This window comes from Myotis nattereri (assembly GCF_964212035.1).
Source record: "Myotis nattereri genome assembly, chromosome: 16".
Lineage (NCBI taxonomy): Eukaryota > Metazoa > Chordata > Mammalia > Chiroptera > Vespertilionidae > Myotis > Myotis nattereri.
In genome coordinates this window covers 31,190,966-31,209,938 of record NC_138091.1, presented here as the reverse complement: position 1 = coordinate 31,209,938, position 18,973 = coordinate 31,190,966, and the positions used below count along the sequence as shown (strand labels likewise).

At 48.5% G+C, this 18,973-nt stretch overlaps 1 protein-coding gene and 1 pseudogene across 2 annotated transcripts; one reads left to right on the top strand and one right to left on the bottom strand.

The window, feature by feature from the left end:
• The first annotated feature begins 884 nt into the window (after nucleotides 1-884).
• LOC308532346 (uncharacterized protein C17orf67 homolog) lies at nucleotides 885-15,888 on the top strand. The gene is made up of 4 exons (XM_081109749.1): nucleotides 885-1,259; nucleotides 2,086-2,186; nucleotides 13,442-13,578; nucleotides 15,447-15,888. Exons 1-3 carry the CDS (start codon nucleotides 1,208-1,210, stop codon nucleotides 13,556-13,558), a joined length of 270 nt encoding a protein of 89 aa, XP_080965875.1. The 5' UTR covers nucleotides 885-1,207; the 3' UTR covers nucleotides 13,559-13,578; nucleotides 15,447-15,888.
• Nucleotides 15,889-16,433: 545 nt separating this feature from the next.
• On the bottom strand, nucleotides 16,434-16,955 carry LOC308532517 (ferritin light chain-like; annotated as a pseudogene). The gene has a single exon. The product of its transcript is annotated as a ferritin light chain-like (transcript).
• Nucleotides 16,956-18,973: the final 2,018 nt, after the last annotated feature.

Genomic DNA, 18,973 nt, shown 5'->3' with positions numbered 1-18,973 from the left:
CCAAATAAATGTCACATACTGTCCAGACATAGTTTTGTAATACATTTAATAATTCTTTTATGTGATATTGGTAGGCAATTTATTTTTTAAAAAATGTTTTATTGATTTTTAGAGAGAGAGAGGAAGGGATAGAAACATCGATGAAAGAGAAACATCATCGATTGGCTGCCTTCTGCAACCCCTCCCAAGGATGGAGCCCATAACCCTGGCATGTGCCCTAACCAGGAATCAAACCAGTGACCTCTTGGTTCATGGATTGATGCTCAACCACTGAGCCACACCGGCTGGGCGGTAGGCAATTTAAATTTAAAAGGATTTTAGCTAATTGAGATTTTATTGTCTTTGAAAAAATAAATGGCATGGAATATGGCTACTTACAGTCTTATGGCAGAATACTGCACGAGGCTTTAAAGACAGAGAACTTGCCTCTATTTCAGCATCCATAATGTGCGCACTTGGATATGATTTCACCGGTCTGAACCTCACTTCCTTATTTGTGAAAGGGAGACGGAGAATGGTGAGTAGTACTAGCTGCCATGCGGTTCATCTCCCTCCCTCCTTCTAGTCACACCCCACAAGATAGGTACTGTTACTCCTTTTTACTGGAGGGGAAACTGAAGTTCAGGAAAGGTGACTTACCGAAGGTTACATTGCGAGAAAGAGGTGAGGCCAGGACACGAGTCTTGGTCTTTCTGGCTCCAAAGTCAGCAAAAAAATTTTTTTTTCATCCTCATGCTGCCCCTTGCTAATTTCCCTGCTTGCCTCTGAAATGACTGGTAAAGTCAAATTAGATTGGCGAACGGGCTTTGGAAAAAATGCCGTAAGATACGCAGATGTCAGAGATGATTCATTCTCAGTGAAACAGGCGCATACCCTGAAGCTGCAGATGAAAACTCAAAACTCGTGGATGACGAACATAGATCTGTGTAAGTGACACGGGTGTCGCATGTGGCTTTCTTGAATTCAAGCTCTGCAAGTCATGTTACGGAGGGTTAACTTCCTGCCTCAGGATGAGCATTTAGAGGAACTCAGAGGGAGGTATTTTCGTGGTCGTATTAAAAACTCAGGGTCAGATGCACTTAGCATCACACGGTCCGTGCTGCTAGTCAAAGCGTAAACAAGCCTGGGCCGGACAGGCTTCCTTCAAATAGGCTGGCTCCTCGGGGTGCGGTTCATTCTGCAGCAGGCAGAGCGAGGAAGAGGCAGGATGAAGAAATTATTTGTGTTTGCGCTCCTTCTCACCTTCCTGACCTTCTCAGGTGAGCATTCACTGCAGAAACGCAGCCTGTTTCTAGGCGGACGTGATAACCTGAAATAAGTCTAGTTTATATTTTTAAGGTTTTTTTTTCTTATTTCAAATAAGATGTGTATTTTTTGTATAAGTGCATATTAATGTATAATAATTCAATGACTTGTTTTCCTAAGAGCAGGCTCCCAGCATTGGTATCCGTAGGGATACATTTTGTTTTAAATATTTAGATGTGCTTGAATACTAATTCTCAAAAATGCTGATAAATCTTGGAGTATGCCTTCTTTTAGCATTCATACGAGATCACAAAATTCGGTAGACTTTTATTTGCTGATGCCTTTTAGAGTTCGCGTGTGTTTATGAAAACATAATATAATTTTATTATCAAATATCTTTGAGGGATCATGTGTGATGACCAAGTTGAACATAATCTTGTTGTCACGGGGTATTTTCCAATAACAGCTTTAACTTGGTTTAGTGTATTGAGGATTTAAAAAAAAAAAATCCCACAAGGCAAACCTATAGGACGAGAAACATATGGACTGGAGAACTGGAGAAAATATGTCTTAAAAAACATGTAATTAACACCCACTTATGAAGGAACGGGCCATTGCAATTGGTAAAGATGTCTAAGCTTGCAGGGCTGGCTCTGAGGCAACCGTATTAGAAACCATTCAGAATTCCTCTCTGAGCTGCCTGGAATGCCAGGTCCCCTGGGACAGGCCCCTGTGAAAGAACTTTTGTGTTTTGACTGAAATTGAACTTGCTAATCATTTGCCTTGACTGTGAACTCGTGTGCCCCGAGAGTCCCTAAGGCCCTGTCCTGACTTTTCCAGGAGCCTCCCCGATTCTGACGGAAAAGGAGGCCAAACAGCTCCTGAGGTCCCGGCGCCAGGACAGGCCGAGCAAACCCGGGTTCCCCGACGAGCCCATGCGGGTGAGTGCTGGGCTCAGAAATGAAAATGGGTGCTGGTCCCAGCCCAGCGGGGTCTGCAGGATGGAGGTTCTGTTAGACCCAGAGGCAGGTGTCAGGTGACCTCACCTTTCACTCTGGCCTCTCCTCCTCCAGAGGGGCCAGCTTCCTTGCCTGCTGCTCACACCGTATTTAAAATGCCAACAGTGGGCCTATGGCAGAGTCCCAGGATTTTGAGTAGCCTGCTGGGTGTCACCTCTGAACCGGGTGCTAAAGAGCTGTGCCCCTAGCAGGTGCCAACCCCATCTTCTCCCTTTTCCCTTGGGGTCTGGGTGGGCTTGGCCAACGACAGCCTCTCTGGGCGCCTTTGGCCAACGACAGCCTCTCTGGGCAGGCAGAAGCTCTGCTCCAGCTGCCTGAGGGGCTCTGTCTTTACCTTGTGCCTTGGATTCTCGTCTTTGGCCTCAGCTCTGCCCTGTGGGTTTGTGGTGTCCGCCTGCCTGGTCTTTTGAAACAAACCTCCCTGCCCCCGGCCCCCCCGCCCCCCCACTACCTCCATCTCGTGATGGTGATCGTGGTGGATGTTTCTAGAACCTGCCACACTGGCCACAGGCCACTTCAGGCCTGGCTGGTCCTCCCTTCTGGTGGTAGAAATAATGACATTCCTGTTATTTGTGTCCTACCCAGGGGAGGGTAGAAGTCGCAGTGACGAAGTTAGCATGCCTGGGAAGCCGTGTCTGTGCCCAGGCTGGTCTCTTACCCAGTGCCCACTTCAGCTGGGCACTGGGCTCCAGGCTCACCCTCTTTTCATGGGTCTCCATGTGGAGGTCTAGAAGGATCTATAGCAGCGTTAACCTTCCCTGGCTGCAGAATCATATGAATAATCCTGTTAGTTCATAAAAGAGGCTCTTACTGAGATGCTGTGTCACAGTGATGAGGAATGCTGACGGTCTGGGTTCAAATCTCCCTTCTGTAACTGTGTGGCCTTGGGGATGTTTCCTCACATTTCTGCACCTCAGGACCCTCATCTACAAAACACTAATAATAAATATTATCACTTACATTGTTATAATGATAACTAACAATGTAAAACAATTACTTTAGCCCCAGTGGGTTTGGCTTAGTGGATAGAACGTTGGCCTGCGGACTGAAGGGTCCTGGGTTCAATTTCGGTCAAGGGCACATGCCCGGGGTTGAGGGTTTGATTCTCAGTAGGGGGCATGAAGGAGGCAGCCCATCAATAATTCTCTCTCATCATTGATGTTTCTATCTCTTTCTCCCTCTCCCTTCCTCTCTGAAATCAATACAAATATATTTTTAAAAAATAAAACAATAAAACACTATTTTATGACCTTAGTATAAAGTAATTCATACTAAGGCACTTAAAACAGTACTCAGCAAACAGTAATGACCCCGTGAGCCTTAAGCACCAGGGCCCGGGGGGTGCGGAGGCTGCAGACAGTGGCCTGGGCTTCAGCTCAGAGTTGGTGGCAGACACAGGACTCAGCAAGTGGCTATTGTACAAAGTGGTTTCGAAACAAAGCAAGGATTCTGTGCTGTTAGGGGTGGACGTGGCTGTTTCCTTTGGTTGAAGAAATCCGAGGTGTCTCGGAATATCCAGGTGCAGGGAGGCAGGGCACTGGGAGGTGGGCAGGGCCAGGCCAAGCAGGATCCCAGTGTGTCGGGCTTTGTCTTGTGTGCAGTGGAGGATGTTGGAGGATTTTTCAGGTGGGGGAGTGCAGATTGGGGCTTTAGACACGCGGCTTGGGAAGCAATTAGAAGAGAAGAGGCCCCGGATTGAGGTCTGAGAACACAGTGCTCAGAGGTGGGGTGGGGAAGAGGAACCTCAAGGGGCTGCGAAGGAATTCGGGGAGATGTAGGAGGAACCAAGAAAGGGTGGGGTCAAGCATGGGGAAGAGGGTTCGGAGGGGGCCAGGCATGGGCGTGGGCAGGATGCCCTGGGGCTCCCACTGCAAAGGCAGGAAGGTGTGGTTCCTCGCGAATCAAGGGGCCTTCGGCTCCTAACTCCTTGGTCCCTGTGGCGTAGGACACGAGCCCTCGTGGCCGTTCTGCCGGCCAGCCCCCACCTCCCGTCTTCCACTTTTGACTTTGACTCTGGTATCTGGGCTCCATGGAAGGACGGGTGGTGGCCACAGAGGTCCTCTGAGAGCCAGGTTGGAAGGCCTGGCTGGCGCGGCGGAGCTGACCTTCCTTCTGTGCTCGGAGACCTGTCAAAGGACTCTGAGCAGAGACTGATGTGATTGGAGCTGGTTTTCAGGAGCCTTTTGGAGTCTCAGGACACAGCCTCTGAAACACCGGCCTTCACATAGCCATTCAGGGAAATGGGACATGACATTTCTGGACGAGCTGTTGCACCTCCTTGCCATGGCACCCAGGAGACAGACAGGTGGGCTGGGACAAATAACGCAGAGGGGGTGACCTCTGGGGCCGGTGTGTGCCCCTGGGAGCTGAGCCGGAGCTCGTGGGCTCACCACTACCTTGAAATTACCAAGAGGTGACCAGTTGGGTTATTTTACTTTGCTTCTTCCCTCTGAGGGACTGTGCAAAACAAAACCCTTTCTGAGAGGAAGAGGCCGCTGATGAGGGTGAATGAGCCGTGCTTTGGGGAGGTATGAGGAATTAATTCAAAAGGAAGACGAGTGTGGAGATTCGCAGTAGTCTCTCCCCAAGAGTAGCTGCTAAGCCGTGTTTATCATGTTGACACGTGGCGTAAATGTTGGCAGATGTTGGCTCTGAGGGATGGTAGGGTTTCCGGAAGCAGGTGCAGGGCTAGGACTGGCTGGACCAGATGTATTTCATTGATTCACTGCAGCAGGCGCTCTTTTCTGACCGTGTGGTGGGAAGGACAGAATGCTATGGGACAGATCATGGGGTGCCCTGCGTTTGGGACGGGCTGGCTTGCACCCAGAGGAGTATGAGCATCAGGTTGGCACCCTTGATGGAGGAAGGGAAGGCTGCAGTGGGGATGGGGAGAGAAACCAATGGGGAGACATGATCTGGGGAGGAAAGCAGGAGGGGTTTTGAATGTATGAAAGCAGCTGGGAGGAAGAGCCCGGGAGGTCCAGTGGTGGGGGATGACAGGAGGGGTCAGAGAGAAAGAGGCAGGTGGGAGGGTAGGCGCTCAGAGGCACACCGCTGAGAAATTCCTGGTGATCCATTGATTTTATGGCAACGCCTGACATGGAGTTTGAGGTTGTTTTCTGCTTTGTGCCATTATTATCCCATGCAACCCCCAAATCTTAGGAAAAGTCTGCTAGATGCAGCAACCTGTGTTAGTGGTTCTTTGGAGGAATGAGAGGTGGTCGGTGTGTGTGGGTGAAGGTGGCTGACGAAAGACGAAGGAAATCACTCAAGTCTGGAAGCTATGGTGGTGGAGAAACGGGCTATGGGACGAATTCAGGAGAAACATGGCCCCCACATCTTCAGAGATTTTGGGGACTAGGGGTCTAGACATCACAGGAATGGGATGGGCCCTTCTGGAAGACTGGGATATTCCATGGGGACATCCCATCTGGGGACAGGTAGGGTTCAGCTCAGTTGACTTCAGGATCTGATTTAGGACTTACTACATTGGTTTCATGAAGACATTGTGTATAATGAAGCCTCAAGATTCTAACGGAGGGAAAAACATTGCCTGGGGAAAAATTGATGAAGACAGACCTGCGTGGAAAGAAGGGCTGGGTGTGTGTTTAGAGGGAGGAAGGTGGAAAAATATTCTGAGCGTTCCCTGAACATTTCCTCAGTCATGACTGCGCCTATGTTTAATTTTCAGAATTTTAGTCTGAACTCTTGCTATTTCACATGTGGTCCCAGCCCAGAGCTCTGGGCAATGTATGCTCCAATCCCCCAGAACTTCTCATTGGTTTTCAACTAGGCCCCCCTCTCTCTGCTCAGCATCTGCTGTCTCTGATCTCAGCGTCTTTTCACAAATGATTCCCTTTTGTAAAAAAATATGTTTTGATTGATTTCAGAGAGAAAGGGAGGAGAGAGAGATAGAAACATCAATGATGAGAGAGTATCATTGATTGGCTGCCTCTTGCACACCCTACACTGGGGATCGAGCCCGAAGCCCAGGCAGGTGCTCTGACTGGGGATCGAACTGTGACCTCTTGGTTCATAGGTTGATGCTCAACCACTGAGCCACGCTGGCCGGCTGGGCCACAGATGATTCCCTTTGCTTGCTATACATTTTCCCGCTAGTTCTTCCTCTTCATTCTCAATGTCACCTTCTCTCTCTCCCTGGCCTCCTAATACTCACACACAAAACAATGCTATGTATTTTATAGGTACATCTGTATAGTTGTACATGTCTAGAAAAAGGCCTAGAAATATGGTTAGTTGAATGTTAAGTGTATCATCACATTGAGGAGACAAGGATCACTGGTGGCGATCTAGGGAACTATATTTGATGTTTGAATTCTAAGCAACAATAATATGTTCATGTACTAGTTGTACAATTACAAATAATAAAAATTCAATCCATTTGTATTTATTATAGAAAAATTGCGAATGAAGGAGTCAAAAGAAGAAAAGAAAGTCAGATGTAATCTTGTTCCCTCTCCTCAAAGACAGCCTCACCATTTTTGATGTATTTCTGTTTAGGTTTTTGGCATATATTTTTAAAAAGTGTGACCATACTCTACCATTTCGTATCTTGGTTTATCTCTATAAGATACATACTTTCTCATATTATTATAAGCTCTTTATACCATAATGACACTGAATTACCCTCTTTTGTTAGGTAGTTGGATCATTTCTACTACTTTTCTGTTATAAACAACATTAGAAGCCTGGTGCATGAATTCGTGCATGGGTGGGGTCCAGCTGGTCTGCCCAGATGGGGGCCCATCAGGCCAGGCCTGCAGCGGGGAGGGGCCATGGGTGGTTGGCTGGCCAGGCCCACCCTCAATTGGGGCCTGGATCAGGCTGGTTAGCTGCCGCAGTGCATGTCATAGCCACTGGTTGTTCTGGTCGTTCCACTGGTCTGGTCGCTAGGCTTTTATATATATAGATTCTGAACACTTTTTTCTAAAGTGCTTTTGATATTTTTAATTATTTTCTAAGGATATAGTCCTGGAAAACAAATTATTGGATCCAAGGATATGAATAGTTGAAAAGCTTTTAGTATACATCATCCAATTACTTTCCAAAAGGTTAGAGAACACATACACACATGATTTATTCTCTTGTCCTCCAAGAGAGTGTTCCAGTAGAGGTATTAAGGTAAAACCTTACGATGGGGGCATGATTATGGTGCCTTGAATTAGAGAGCAGTTGGCCATTTCTGGGGTGGGATGAGCGGGCTCAATGAGGGATGAATAGGGATCAAGAATGGACTTGTAGTTGTCTATATGGATACCTTGGGGCTATTCATTGGCATTAGAAGCCTATAGAAGAAGCAGGTTGTCTGGAATGATGGTGTGTTTGGAGTGCTTCGCTTGCAAACCTGCCTTTGTGCCTGTTTCTTCCGCTCTTGTTTACCTGGTTCACTCTTATTCATTTGTAGAGATTCACCTTCAATAATGCCTTTTTTGAGAGGCCTTCCCGATGCCCCCGCCCTCCTACCATGAATCAGAGCATCCCCATGGCATCGACTCACAGCACAAGATTGCTGTTTTTGACTTTGAAAAAATCTGTCTCTCCTCATAGTCTGCTCTAAACTACTTGAGCAGATGGACCGTTCCTTCCCCTTCTGGGTCCCCAGCACCAAGCACAGTATTTGACATTTACTCAATGCTCATTATACTTATTTCCATTCCTTCCCTTGCTTCTCTCCTGGGGAGACATTTGACAGGACATAACTCTACTGCAGAGCCTGGAGACCGTTTCCTAGAAATCTTTTCTATCGCCTCCCTCAAATTCATTAAATTTCTCATAATCGTCTCAAATTTTTAGGGGAGAAATTATTTGCCAACTGCTGGGGTGAAGCATGGAAATTCTTCCAAAGGATGACATCTCAGCTAAAATTATGTCTTTCGTAAGCACTTGTGTGTCCTGGGAATATGCTTTCCATTTTGGCCTGTCTTCCTTTAAGGAATGTTCTTGTTGGGCAAGTATAAATCATATGAGCTTTATTGTACGTAATCTTTGTGAAATACACTTTCATGTTTAGCCCCTTGACACATGTATGCAGTCACTCCATTACCCTTTTGTTCCCCATGATCTCAAAGACCAGTTCGGAGTGACTGAGATCAGTAAGTTGTGCGCATCACTGATCTGCCTCCTTGCGGGGCTCAGCAGGCCTTCCAGTGTCGCGGTGCAGTTAACTCAGAGCCAGCCTTCTGCCCCGGTGATCGCCTCCTTTCACTAATGAGCAGAATAATTCATCCACGTGCTGCCGGGCCTTCAATTCCATGCAAATGTCCGAGGAAGGATTTTGTCTTCTTGGGAACAGTTTGCTCTTTAATAGATTAACTGTCCAATTTAGGATTCTCAGCTTAGATCAGGTTCTGGTGGGTATTTTATTTTAAAATTGTTTTTATTGATTTCAGAGAGGAACGGAGAGGGAGAGAGAGATAGAAACATCAATGATGAGAGAGAATCTTTGATTGGCCGTCTCCTGCACGCCCCCCACTGGGAATTGAGCCCACAACCCGGACATGTGCCCTGACCGGGAATCGAACCGTGACCTCTTGGTTCATAGCTTGATGCTCAACCACTGAGCAACACTAACCGGGCAAGTATATAATTTCATTATCACACCACTTCAGTGCCATAAGAAGGAACCACTTTCAATCTCTGCTTTAATTACGGCTAAATTATTTACTTCCATTATTACCCTTGGCATTGAACATGAAACACAGATATTGGTTTTTGCTTTATTTTCAAAATTTTTTTTCCCTTGAAGAAAGGAATCTAAAAAAATTAAAATTTATTTTCCATCTAGCTCTTCTTTCTTGATCCAGGAACATTTGAGATGATCATTAATGTCAGGTCATTTCTAACTCAGCCAACACAATTGTTGAATTTGTGGTTTTCAGCAGATTTGCAGTTGGGCTTTTCATCTTTGACTAATGATTGCTTGTAGGCCTTTGTGGCATATTTATTTTCCTAACAGTTTAAATAAATAGTGAACTGTCATGGAAACCAGTGCTCGTTTCTCTCTCTCTTTCTCTCTCTCTGTGTGTGTTTTGGTTGTTTTTCTGCAACTATGATTTCAGCTGCTACTCAGGAGTGTGAAATACCTAAGTACATTTGGACTGGGCTATTGTAATGAGCAGATTGACACATGTTGGGGGGATCTTCCAAGGGGGATTTGCTAAGATTATGGAGAAAGAACAGTCAATTAATTAATTCACTCACTCACTTGTATATTTCTCCAGTGAGTTTTATTGAGGTCCTACTATGTGCCAAGTTCTAGGTACTTTGGTCACTGCTATAAAAAAGGCAGGTGGATGTTGGCCGAGTGGGACCAGGATTAAAAGAATAAGAAGGCAAACAAGCATATACTTACAAAAGGTGTATAGCCCGACTGGCGTGGCTCAGTGGTTGAGTGTCCACCTATGAACCAGGAGGTCACGGTTCGATTCCTGGTCAGGGCACATGCCCAGCTTGTGGCTCAATCCCTAGTAGGGAGTGTGCAGGAGGCAGCTGACTGATGATTCTCTCTCTTCATTGATGTTTCTTTCTCCCTCTCCCTCTCCCTTCCTCTCTGAAATCAATAAAAGTATATTAAAAAAAAATAAAAGGTGTATCAATGCTGTATATTTGTTAATATCACCACCAACCTCATCAGAAAAGTCCTGAAGTATTGAAAAGCTGCCAGGCTCATGGGAGTAAATACAGCTTTTCTAAAATTCTAATTTCCCCTCAGAAGCTTGAACTTTAGCATTTTGTGACAAGTCCTGTCTGTAGTTTTCCTTGGAAGGACAAACTCACTTTCTTCGTTTTTGAGAAGATGTCTGCCAAACAAGCACATAAAACACTGCTAGTTCAATCCTTGACACCAGCCATCATCAGGGTGCTTTTCCCATGAAGACCATTGTATTCGGCCATGCAGCCTGCATGCTTCCTGCTGTGTCATGACTTGGTTCAGTGAAACTGACATTTGAAGAACATTTTACATTTACTTATCTACTAGAGGCCCGGTGCACAAATTTGTGCACGGGTGGGGTCCCTCAGCCTGTCTGATGATCGGGGCGTATCGAGGGGCTGGCTGGCTAGGGGGAGGGACCACAGGAGGTTGGCTGGCTGGCCCCCCAATTGGGGCCGATGGGGGGACCAGCCACAGCGGGGAGGGACCGTGGGAGGTTGGCCAGCCAGACCCCCAATCAGGGCAGGGAGGTTGGCTGTGGGAGCGCACTGACTACCAGGGGGCAGCTCCTGCGTTGAGTGTCTGTCCCCTGGTGGTCAGTGCACGTCATAGCAACTGGTCGACCAATCGTTCTAGTCGTTCAGTAGTAATGGTTGCTTAGGCTTTTATATATATATAGATTTTAAACTGTGAGTGTGTGATGGTGAAGGATACGACTTTATTTTCATTTATTTTTTGATATTTTTAAGAGAGAGAGACACACATTGATTTGTTGTTCCACTTATTTATGCATTCATTGGTTGATTCTTTTATGTGCCCTGATGGGGGATTGAACACATAACCTTGGCCTATCGGGACGTTGCTCTAACCAACTGAGCTACCCAGACAGGGCACAGTAACTTCTAGGATAGTCGGAGCCACTGCCTTGACTTCTGCTAGGGTACCAGTTTTATCCATCGTTACACACGATCAGAAGGCAACTAAGTCATGTCTTAGTATTGTTCTAAAAATAGTTTTGACCTCACAGACCACATGTTGAGGCCCTTTGCTTCAGTCTTGCATTCAGCAGGAATTTATTGCAAGTTTCCTATGGATCAGTTCATGGGAGAGATGCTCAGTGCACAACCTCAAGATATGTTTGGGTGTTTCTCATCTAGTAGTAACCAGAATCAGTCGAGAGCTTAACAAAGAGACTTGTTGCAAAGCTGTTCCAGGATTAAGGTAAACCAACAAGAGATGATCAAGGATCCAGGACTAATAGCCCCTAGTCTTGAAGGGGGAGGGGCAAGTTATGGTTCCCAGACTTGGAGAGTGCAGCCTTCGAGGAGATCTGGTCTTCAGGAGAGGGAGGTAGCCAATCTGCCATGACTCCTCAGGGAGGGACCAGGAGCAAACACCCTAGCCTTTCTCCTCTTACCCCTATGTCATACCCAACTGGAAGCCCCTGGACAAGGGAGTCTGTGCTTGCAGTTCATCCAGGTCAGCCACTCCCTGCACGGGGCCATGTGAAGGAGGGGTGAGAATGGGTTTAGAGGGGCACATGGGGACTACGTATTTGGCACAGAACTTTATAATTTCATTGAATCCTGGCAACTCAATGAAATAAGTGTTAGTGTCTCCCCCATTTTGCAGATGGACAAAATGAGTCTAGAGCAGCCGTGGGCAAACTACGGCCCGCGGGCCGGATCCGGCCCGTTTGAAATGAATAAAATTATTGAAATAAAAGACCATACCCTTTTATGTAATGATGTTTACTTTGAGTTTATATTAGTTCACACAAACATTCCATCCATGCTTTTGTTCCGGCCCTCCGGTCCAGTTTAAGAACCCATTGTGGCCCTTGAGTCAAAAAGTTTGCGCACCCCTGGTCTAGAGTAAAGCAACATTGGCAGAGTCTGGCTTTGAACTAGATTCTGACTCAGACCTCTTAGCCTCTCCACCACATTGCCCAGCAACCAGGTAACATGGGCTCCTTCAGCCCACTGCTTACAAGGAATAGTTGAGTAAGTAAAGCTACGTGTTGGGAAGTCTTTGTTCCTTAATTACAAGACTCCACATTGCCTTCCTATTCCTCCCACTTACTATTCTTCTGGCCAAACACTTCCCAGAGAGGGCAGGACAGGGCAGAATTCAGTCCAAAACTCACAACCTCGTCCAGCAAGCTCCCGGGGTATCATTGCTGTGTCCCATGAGGGGCCTTCTCACCATCCACTCCCACCTTGGCTGCCCTAGGGATGCCCTGCCCAGGACACAGGGTGCATTTCAATGAGTTAAACAAAAACAACCATGATAACCAAAACAAATTCAAACTGCATGGGTCCTGGGGGAAAGAAAAAAATTCAGGAAAATTGGACACCTCATCATTTATTTGCATAGTCATTAAACATTTCTTGTTTATTTTTCTTTTCTAAAAATATTTTTAAAAATACCTTTTAAATGGTTTTTAGAAAGAGGAAGAGGGAGAGAGAGAGAAACATCCATGTGCAGAGCGAAACATTAATCAGCTGCCTCCTGCACGCCCTCTACAGGGGATTGAACCTGAAATCCAGGCAAGTGTCCTGACTGGGAATTGAACCGGCAACCTTTCGGTGCACAGGACAACACCCAACCAACTAAGCCACACCAATGAGGGCAAAGTCCATTTTATTTGGTAATAGTATAGCAAATTCAGCTTCCTTATAGTTATCCCTTGCCTTTTAAAAAAAGACGATTTTATCACAAATGCATGCAGCCATACTAATATATTATTAGTTGTGTATGTCTTGAGTTTTATAAAAATGGTGCCACATTATAAATATCTTACTCGATTTGCTTTGTTTTACGTGCTATTTCGAAGACTCATCTATGCTGTTGTATGTAGCTAAATTAATTTATAGGTATATACAACACTGCTGTACAATATTCCATGGCGGGACCCTACTTTAATTTATCCATTCTCCTGTCCCTGTATTTGGCAGGTTTCCAGTGTTTTGCTACTACAGACTTATTGCTGCTGTGTACAACCTTCTACACAGCTCTTGATTTAAGAGTTTCTCTGTCCTCGAAGTGATCTGCGGCATCAGCAAAGGCTTGGAATTTGTTAGAAATGTAAATTCTGGCGCCCCACCCCAGACCCGCTGAAATAGAAACTGTGGGGGCAGAGCCCAGCAGTCTGTTTTCACAAGCCCTCCAGGTGATTCTGAGGACAGATAACGTTTGAGGAGCACAGGGCTAGGGTGTAAACGGGGAGTGAGATTTCTGGAACTCAGGCAACCATTTGTTTTCCACAGTGGTTGGTCCATGTTACGCCCCATCAGTGTATACGAGTTCCCATGGGCACACACCCTCTCAGCACTTAGGGTTGTCAGATTTCCTTCTTTTGCCCACTGAGTGGGTCTGTGGTCTCCACAGAGGCCTGGGCGTGGCGGGTTCTCCTCCCTCGGTCTGGAGGCTTCCTGCCTCAGAACCAGCAGCTCATTGTCACCATGGATAAAGGCCTCTCTTCCCCGTCGGTTTGTTTTGACAGGAGTACATGCACCACCTGCTCCGCCTAGAGCACCGCGCGGAGGAGCAGTTCCTGGAGCACTGGCTGAACCCTCACTGCAAGCCCCACTGCGACAGGAACCTGGTCCATCCCGTGTAAGGGGCTCGGGATCCGCTTGGGTATGTGCATTCTCTCAGGCCTTCTGTTTCAGGGAGACTGCAGTGCATGGGCTCAGAGGCCTCCCGGAACATGGCACCAGAGAAACAGCTGGTAGCTGCTTATGCTGAAGGAGCGAGGCAGGGAAGATCGGTGGCAGCCAGGTTGCGAGGGACCCTGGGGGACACCCAAGGGACCCTGACCCCTATCAACTCACCAAGAGATCCCAAATAGGGGAGGTCATTCTGGAATACAAATTGGACAGGTGAGGCTTGTTGAGGCTTGGGTCTGTCCAGGTGGGGGCAGCGTCCATGGGCTCAGCCAGTGACCCCCATCACCATCCTCACCACTGTCACCAGGATCTGCAACTCCTCTCCTGCAATTCCCCTCCAGGCTGGGAATGTGCCTGGCCTGTCTTCCCTCTTCCTCTGGGTTTAGTCTTTGGTTCCCCTGAGCAGGTCTGCTTGGCCCTCCCAGCACCCCTGCTTATCCTGCTCCCCCTCACCCCTCATCCTGCACCGTGTTCTTACATGAGCCTGTTGTTTCTTCCCTCACTGTCTACATCCATCTCCTTCCCCCTTTCCAAATCCTCTTAGGTAAATCCCTTCCGAGGTTAAGCCTAGTGAATGTCACTCCTCCTCTGTAACTTTGCCGATGAAGCAGGGCAGGGTGCAGTTGGGCAGACTGCCATCTCTGTTAAGAGAGATCTTATGTCTTTGTGGTAATTTTGTGCTACTGTGAATGGGCTCGGGAACACGCCCTTCTGAGCATCGCTCTTTGTAATTGTCAGGATGCTCTCACCCAAGTTCTCTCATTTGATCCTCTTAAGACCCCTGTGTCATTTCAGGGTGTGCATTTTAATCCAGTTTTATAGAAGGGCTCACTGCGCCTGATGAAGCTACTGCCTGGTGCTGGGCGGTGGTTGGTATGTCAGCCTCTGACCACTCCAGTTCTGTACACTTTATGTGGAGGTGGTGAGGGGTCCTGTGTGTGTGTGTGTGTGTGTGTGTGTGTGTGTGTGGAGTCCCTCTGAGGGGCTTTAACAGAAGTTCTGCTTTTGAGGGGTCGGGGGAGGCCTCCCTGTTCCCATTCCTGCAGCCTCTGGAGCCTGCTCCTCCCCTTGCACCAGGGACCCTGGTCCTCCAGCACTGGAAGTCCGAGCTTGGCTTCTTCCAGAAAATACAACCGGGGAGCAGTTAGGAGCTCAGACTCTGGAATCGGGCAGACCTGGGTTCAGCTTTCTGTGTTTCCGCTCTGTGGCCTTGGGCAAGTCACCTAACCTCTGTGAGTCTCCATTTCTGCACCTGTAAACTGGGGCAATAACGATAGCTGCGGAGCCTGGCGCAGTCAGCGCCTCCTCGATTGGAGGCACTTATTACCGAGGAGGGGTTATGGGGGTGAGTGAGCCCCAGGGCAGCACCCTCGGAGGAGGAGCGACTGAGGCCTCTGCCTCCAGGTAGGACAGGCCTTGCTGGTGAGCTGGAGTGGGGGTGGGGTGGCTCCTGAAAACAGGATTCCACAGAGGCCTCCCTCCTAACAGCTCCATTTACATGAGGATGAGGATGCTGGAGGCACTGATCAACTTGGAATCAGGAGTCCGAGAGCAAATGCGACTCCACTTGGGGAAAATTGCCCGAGTCTCTCTCAGGCTCCTCATCTGTGAAATGAGGACAGTGAGAGCTCCTCCCTCGTGTGGCGGTTCTGGGTCTGAGCATGAGAAAAGCCAGTGCATGGAAAGCAGGCTGTCTGGCATGTCATAGGACGGGCTCAGGAAGTGACAGCCATCCTCTCCTCCTCCCTCTAAATCCCCCTCTCTCCTCCTCCTCCCGCCCCTCCTCACCCTCCATCCTCATCAACATCATGTTCACAGTATTTTCTCGTTCTTTCCCAGGGAGCCCTTTGACAACATGGACCTGGATAATGGCGAAACAGGAGGAGGCTCCTTCTTGCATTTAATTTTTTCAGCTGCGGAAACGGATGTCCGATCGGATCTTACGAACTGTGGCCATGGCGAAGATTTCCGTGGGGATCGATGGCAAATGCACGTGTTGCTTCACTTTACTAACCTGCATCACTCACTGAGATCAACTGCTTAAAGTAGTGACCCCACCCCCCCACCCCAGGGGCTTCCTCCCAGTTCGGGAGGGTGGGCAGCACGAGAGTCTCGCTGTGGCAGATGGAGCTGGGCCCCCAGAGCCTGGGGACAGGCTGCCTGCTCCCAGGACTTCGGGAGGTCTGGTTGGGCAGAGCGAGGCCCCTGGGGCCGCGGAGGTGTGTGGTCATCTAGTTTTCTCCTTCTCTTCTGCTCTAATAAACATCAGTGTTCAACCTGCTTTCTGTGGTGTCTCCTTTCCTTCCCCTCCCTTCCCCTGCCACCCCCGCCCATCCATTGTCTGTCTTTGTGAATCCAGAATCAGAAAACTCACTGTTCTTGGAATAAATGAATGGGTGAAAATACAAACACCCAGCAATTTTTCATAAGAACCATCTTTTTTTGGTGTGTGAATCCTCAGCTAGGATATTTTTTCCGTTGCTTTTTAGAGAGAGTGGAAGGGAGGGGGAGAAAGAGAGTGAGAGAGAAACATGGATTGGTTGCCTGCTGCACATGCCCCCACCAGGATCGAACCCATAACCTAGGTATGCCACCTGACCAGGAATAGAACCTGGAACCTTTTTGGTGTACGGCAGGACCATGCTCCAACCAACTGAGCCACCCGACTGGGCAGCTTCCCCCCCCCCCCCGCCCCCCCCTGCAAAAAGCTTTATTGTTTCCATTTGGTCTAATGCATGGGAGAGGGCTCTGGGATGGTTAAAAGGCTGTCTAGTGGTTCCAGGGGGATGCAGAGGGGCCCCTCAAAGGCCTCAGCTCCAAAGGCTCCTAGTCGTGCTGGAGGGTGAGCCTTTCGAAGGGATACTCGCCCAGCCCAGCCTGGGGGCCGGCCGCCTGCAGAGGTGGGTCAGGTGTCGCCCGTCTTCTTGATGAGTTTCACCTCCTCACCCCGGAAGTGGTTCTGCAGGAAGTCACGGAGCTGAGGGTCTGCACGGGTAGAACCAGGGCCGGCAGCTCCAAAAGGGCCTGGGTCAGGTTCCTCTCCGAGGCCAGGCTGGCTTCCCTGGTCCTGAGTTTTGCCCCACTGACCTTGGGGAGGCTTCCGCGTGTCCTGGAGGAAAATGCGGCCGACAGGCTGGTTTTGCATCTTTAGGAGTCGCTCTGCGCCCTCACATCCCGTTTCTTGGCCGCAGAGTCGGAAGAAGTGGTCCCGCCCTCGAGAGCCACACCCTCGGGTGGAAATAGAAGCCCAGAGAGAGGTAGGTGCGGGAGGCCCAGAGGCAGGCTGGCCAGGCGGTTGACGGCAGCCTCCACCTCGGTGGAATAATTCTCACGAATTTGGGAGCTCATGGCTGTTCGGCAATAAGGAGTTAAGATCAAAAAAACAGTGTCTGGTCTTGGAGGTGGAGGATGGCTGACGTGGTTCCAAAGGCGGTGACTGGAGGAGAGGGGGGAGGGGGTCAGAGGCTGGAAGAGGGGGTGTCCCTGGGTCTGCTCCGTCCAAACATGGCTGAAGCGAGAGACAGATCCGGGGGCCACGGCTAGCATATGCTTTTCAGAGTCGTCCATTGTGTAGTATGTCAGTCCTTCGTTCGGGCCTTTCTGTGGCTGACGGATAGCCCATTGTGTGGAAACACCACATTCGGTTCATCCATTCATCCGCTGAGGGACATTGGGGTTCTTGCCACCTGCCGGCTGTTGCGAATAGCGCTGCTATGAACATTCGGGCACACATTTGTGTTTTGAGTCTCTGTTTTCAAGTCACTTGGATATATACAGTATCTAGGAGTAGAATTGCAGGTCACAAGGCAATTCGATGTCTAACGTTTTGAGGAACCACCAAACCGTTTACTCCAGTGGCTGCGCCATTTTACGTTCCCACCGGCATTGTCCGAGGATTCCACGTTCTCCTCGCCCTTGCCAACACTGGTTATCTTTTTAAATGACAGCCACCCGAGTGGGCGTGAAGGGGTATCTTATTGTGGTTGTGATCGCATTTTCCTAATGACTAGTGACGTCGACCGTCTTTTCACGTGTTTATTGGCCATTTTATGCATCTTTGGAGAAATGTCTATTTAAATCCTTTACCCATTTGAAAATCCAATGGCTGCCTTTTGGTTGTTGAAGGGCTGGTGTTTTTGTAGTGGCGAAGAGCAGAGCGTGTTTGAAGGTGGAATCTTGGACAAGTAACTGGAGCTGTCCTGTCTCAGCTCCCCCTTCTGTGAAATGAGGACAATAATAGAACTTACGATAAGGGATGGTTGTGAAGATTAAATGACTGACTGTGTGTAAAGCGCTTGGAACTTCGCTTGGCGCAGAGTCAGTTCGTGCTATGCAATTGATAGCCCTTATTACACATGAGAGGAGACTAACAATAGTAACTAAACAAGAAATCACCAGATTCATAACCGCTGGGAAGAAAACACGACAGTGATGCAAGAGAGTGACTGGAAGGCTATTTTAGGTTGGGTGGACAAGGAAGGCTTTTCGGAGGAGGTGACACTTGAGCTGACACCGGAATGACAGGAAGGAGCCAAGTGCGTGAAGATCCACGTACAGGAAGAGCATTCCCGGCGGAGGGAACGGCTAGGGCTCAGGTCTTAAGACAGGAACAGACCCGGCCAGTTCAAGCAACTGCTTGAGGGAAGGACAGGGCCTCTGGGGTGGTGGTGGGGGCTGGGCTTTCCTGCGAGGGGATCCTGGGTGACAGCGACAGCAGGAGAGCCATGAGCGTTGGAGTCAGAAAGCCTGGGTGCCAGGTCTCTTAGCTGGGAAACTTGGGACAAGTTACTTAGCCCGTTTGGAAAAGCCCTGTGTTCTCATGGTAAAGGTGGGGCTGGTTGCCTGGCCGGTGTGGCTCAGTGGTTGAACGTTGACCTATGAACCAGGAGGTCACAGTTTGATTCCCAGGCAGGGCACATGTCCAGGTTGTGGTCTCGATCCCCAGTGTCAGGCGTGCAGGAGGCAGCCGATCAATGATTCTCTCTCATGGATATTTCTGTCGCTCTCCTCTCTCCCTCTCCCTTCCTCTCTGAAATCTATCTATCTATCTATCTATCTATCTATCTATCTATCATCTATCTATAAAATTAGGGCTGGTTATACTTACCTCATGGGGTTGCTCTGTAGCTCAAATGAGATAGAATACAAAGAGGGGGGCACACATTTTTGATGTAGTAATTACAGGAGTGTGGCATAGGGAATGTTCAATTACAGTTTAGCTAGTCACCTTGTTTTGGCCAAAAAAAAAAAAAAAAAAGTGTGGGAGTGTTTGAAAATACCTGTTCATGGGGTGGTAGTAGAGCATGAGCTAGCATTGTGGTTTATGCAGCCCCCTTCGCCTCCCTCCCTCCTCCTTCCTTGAACCT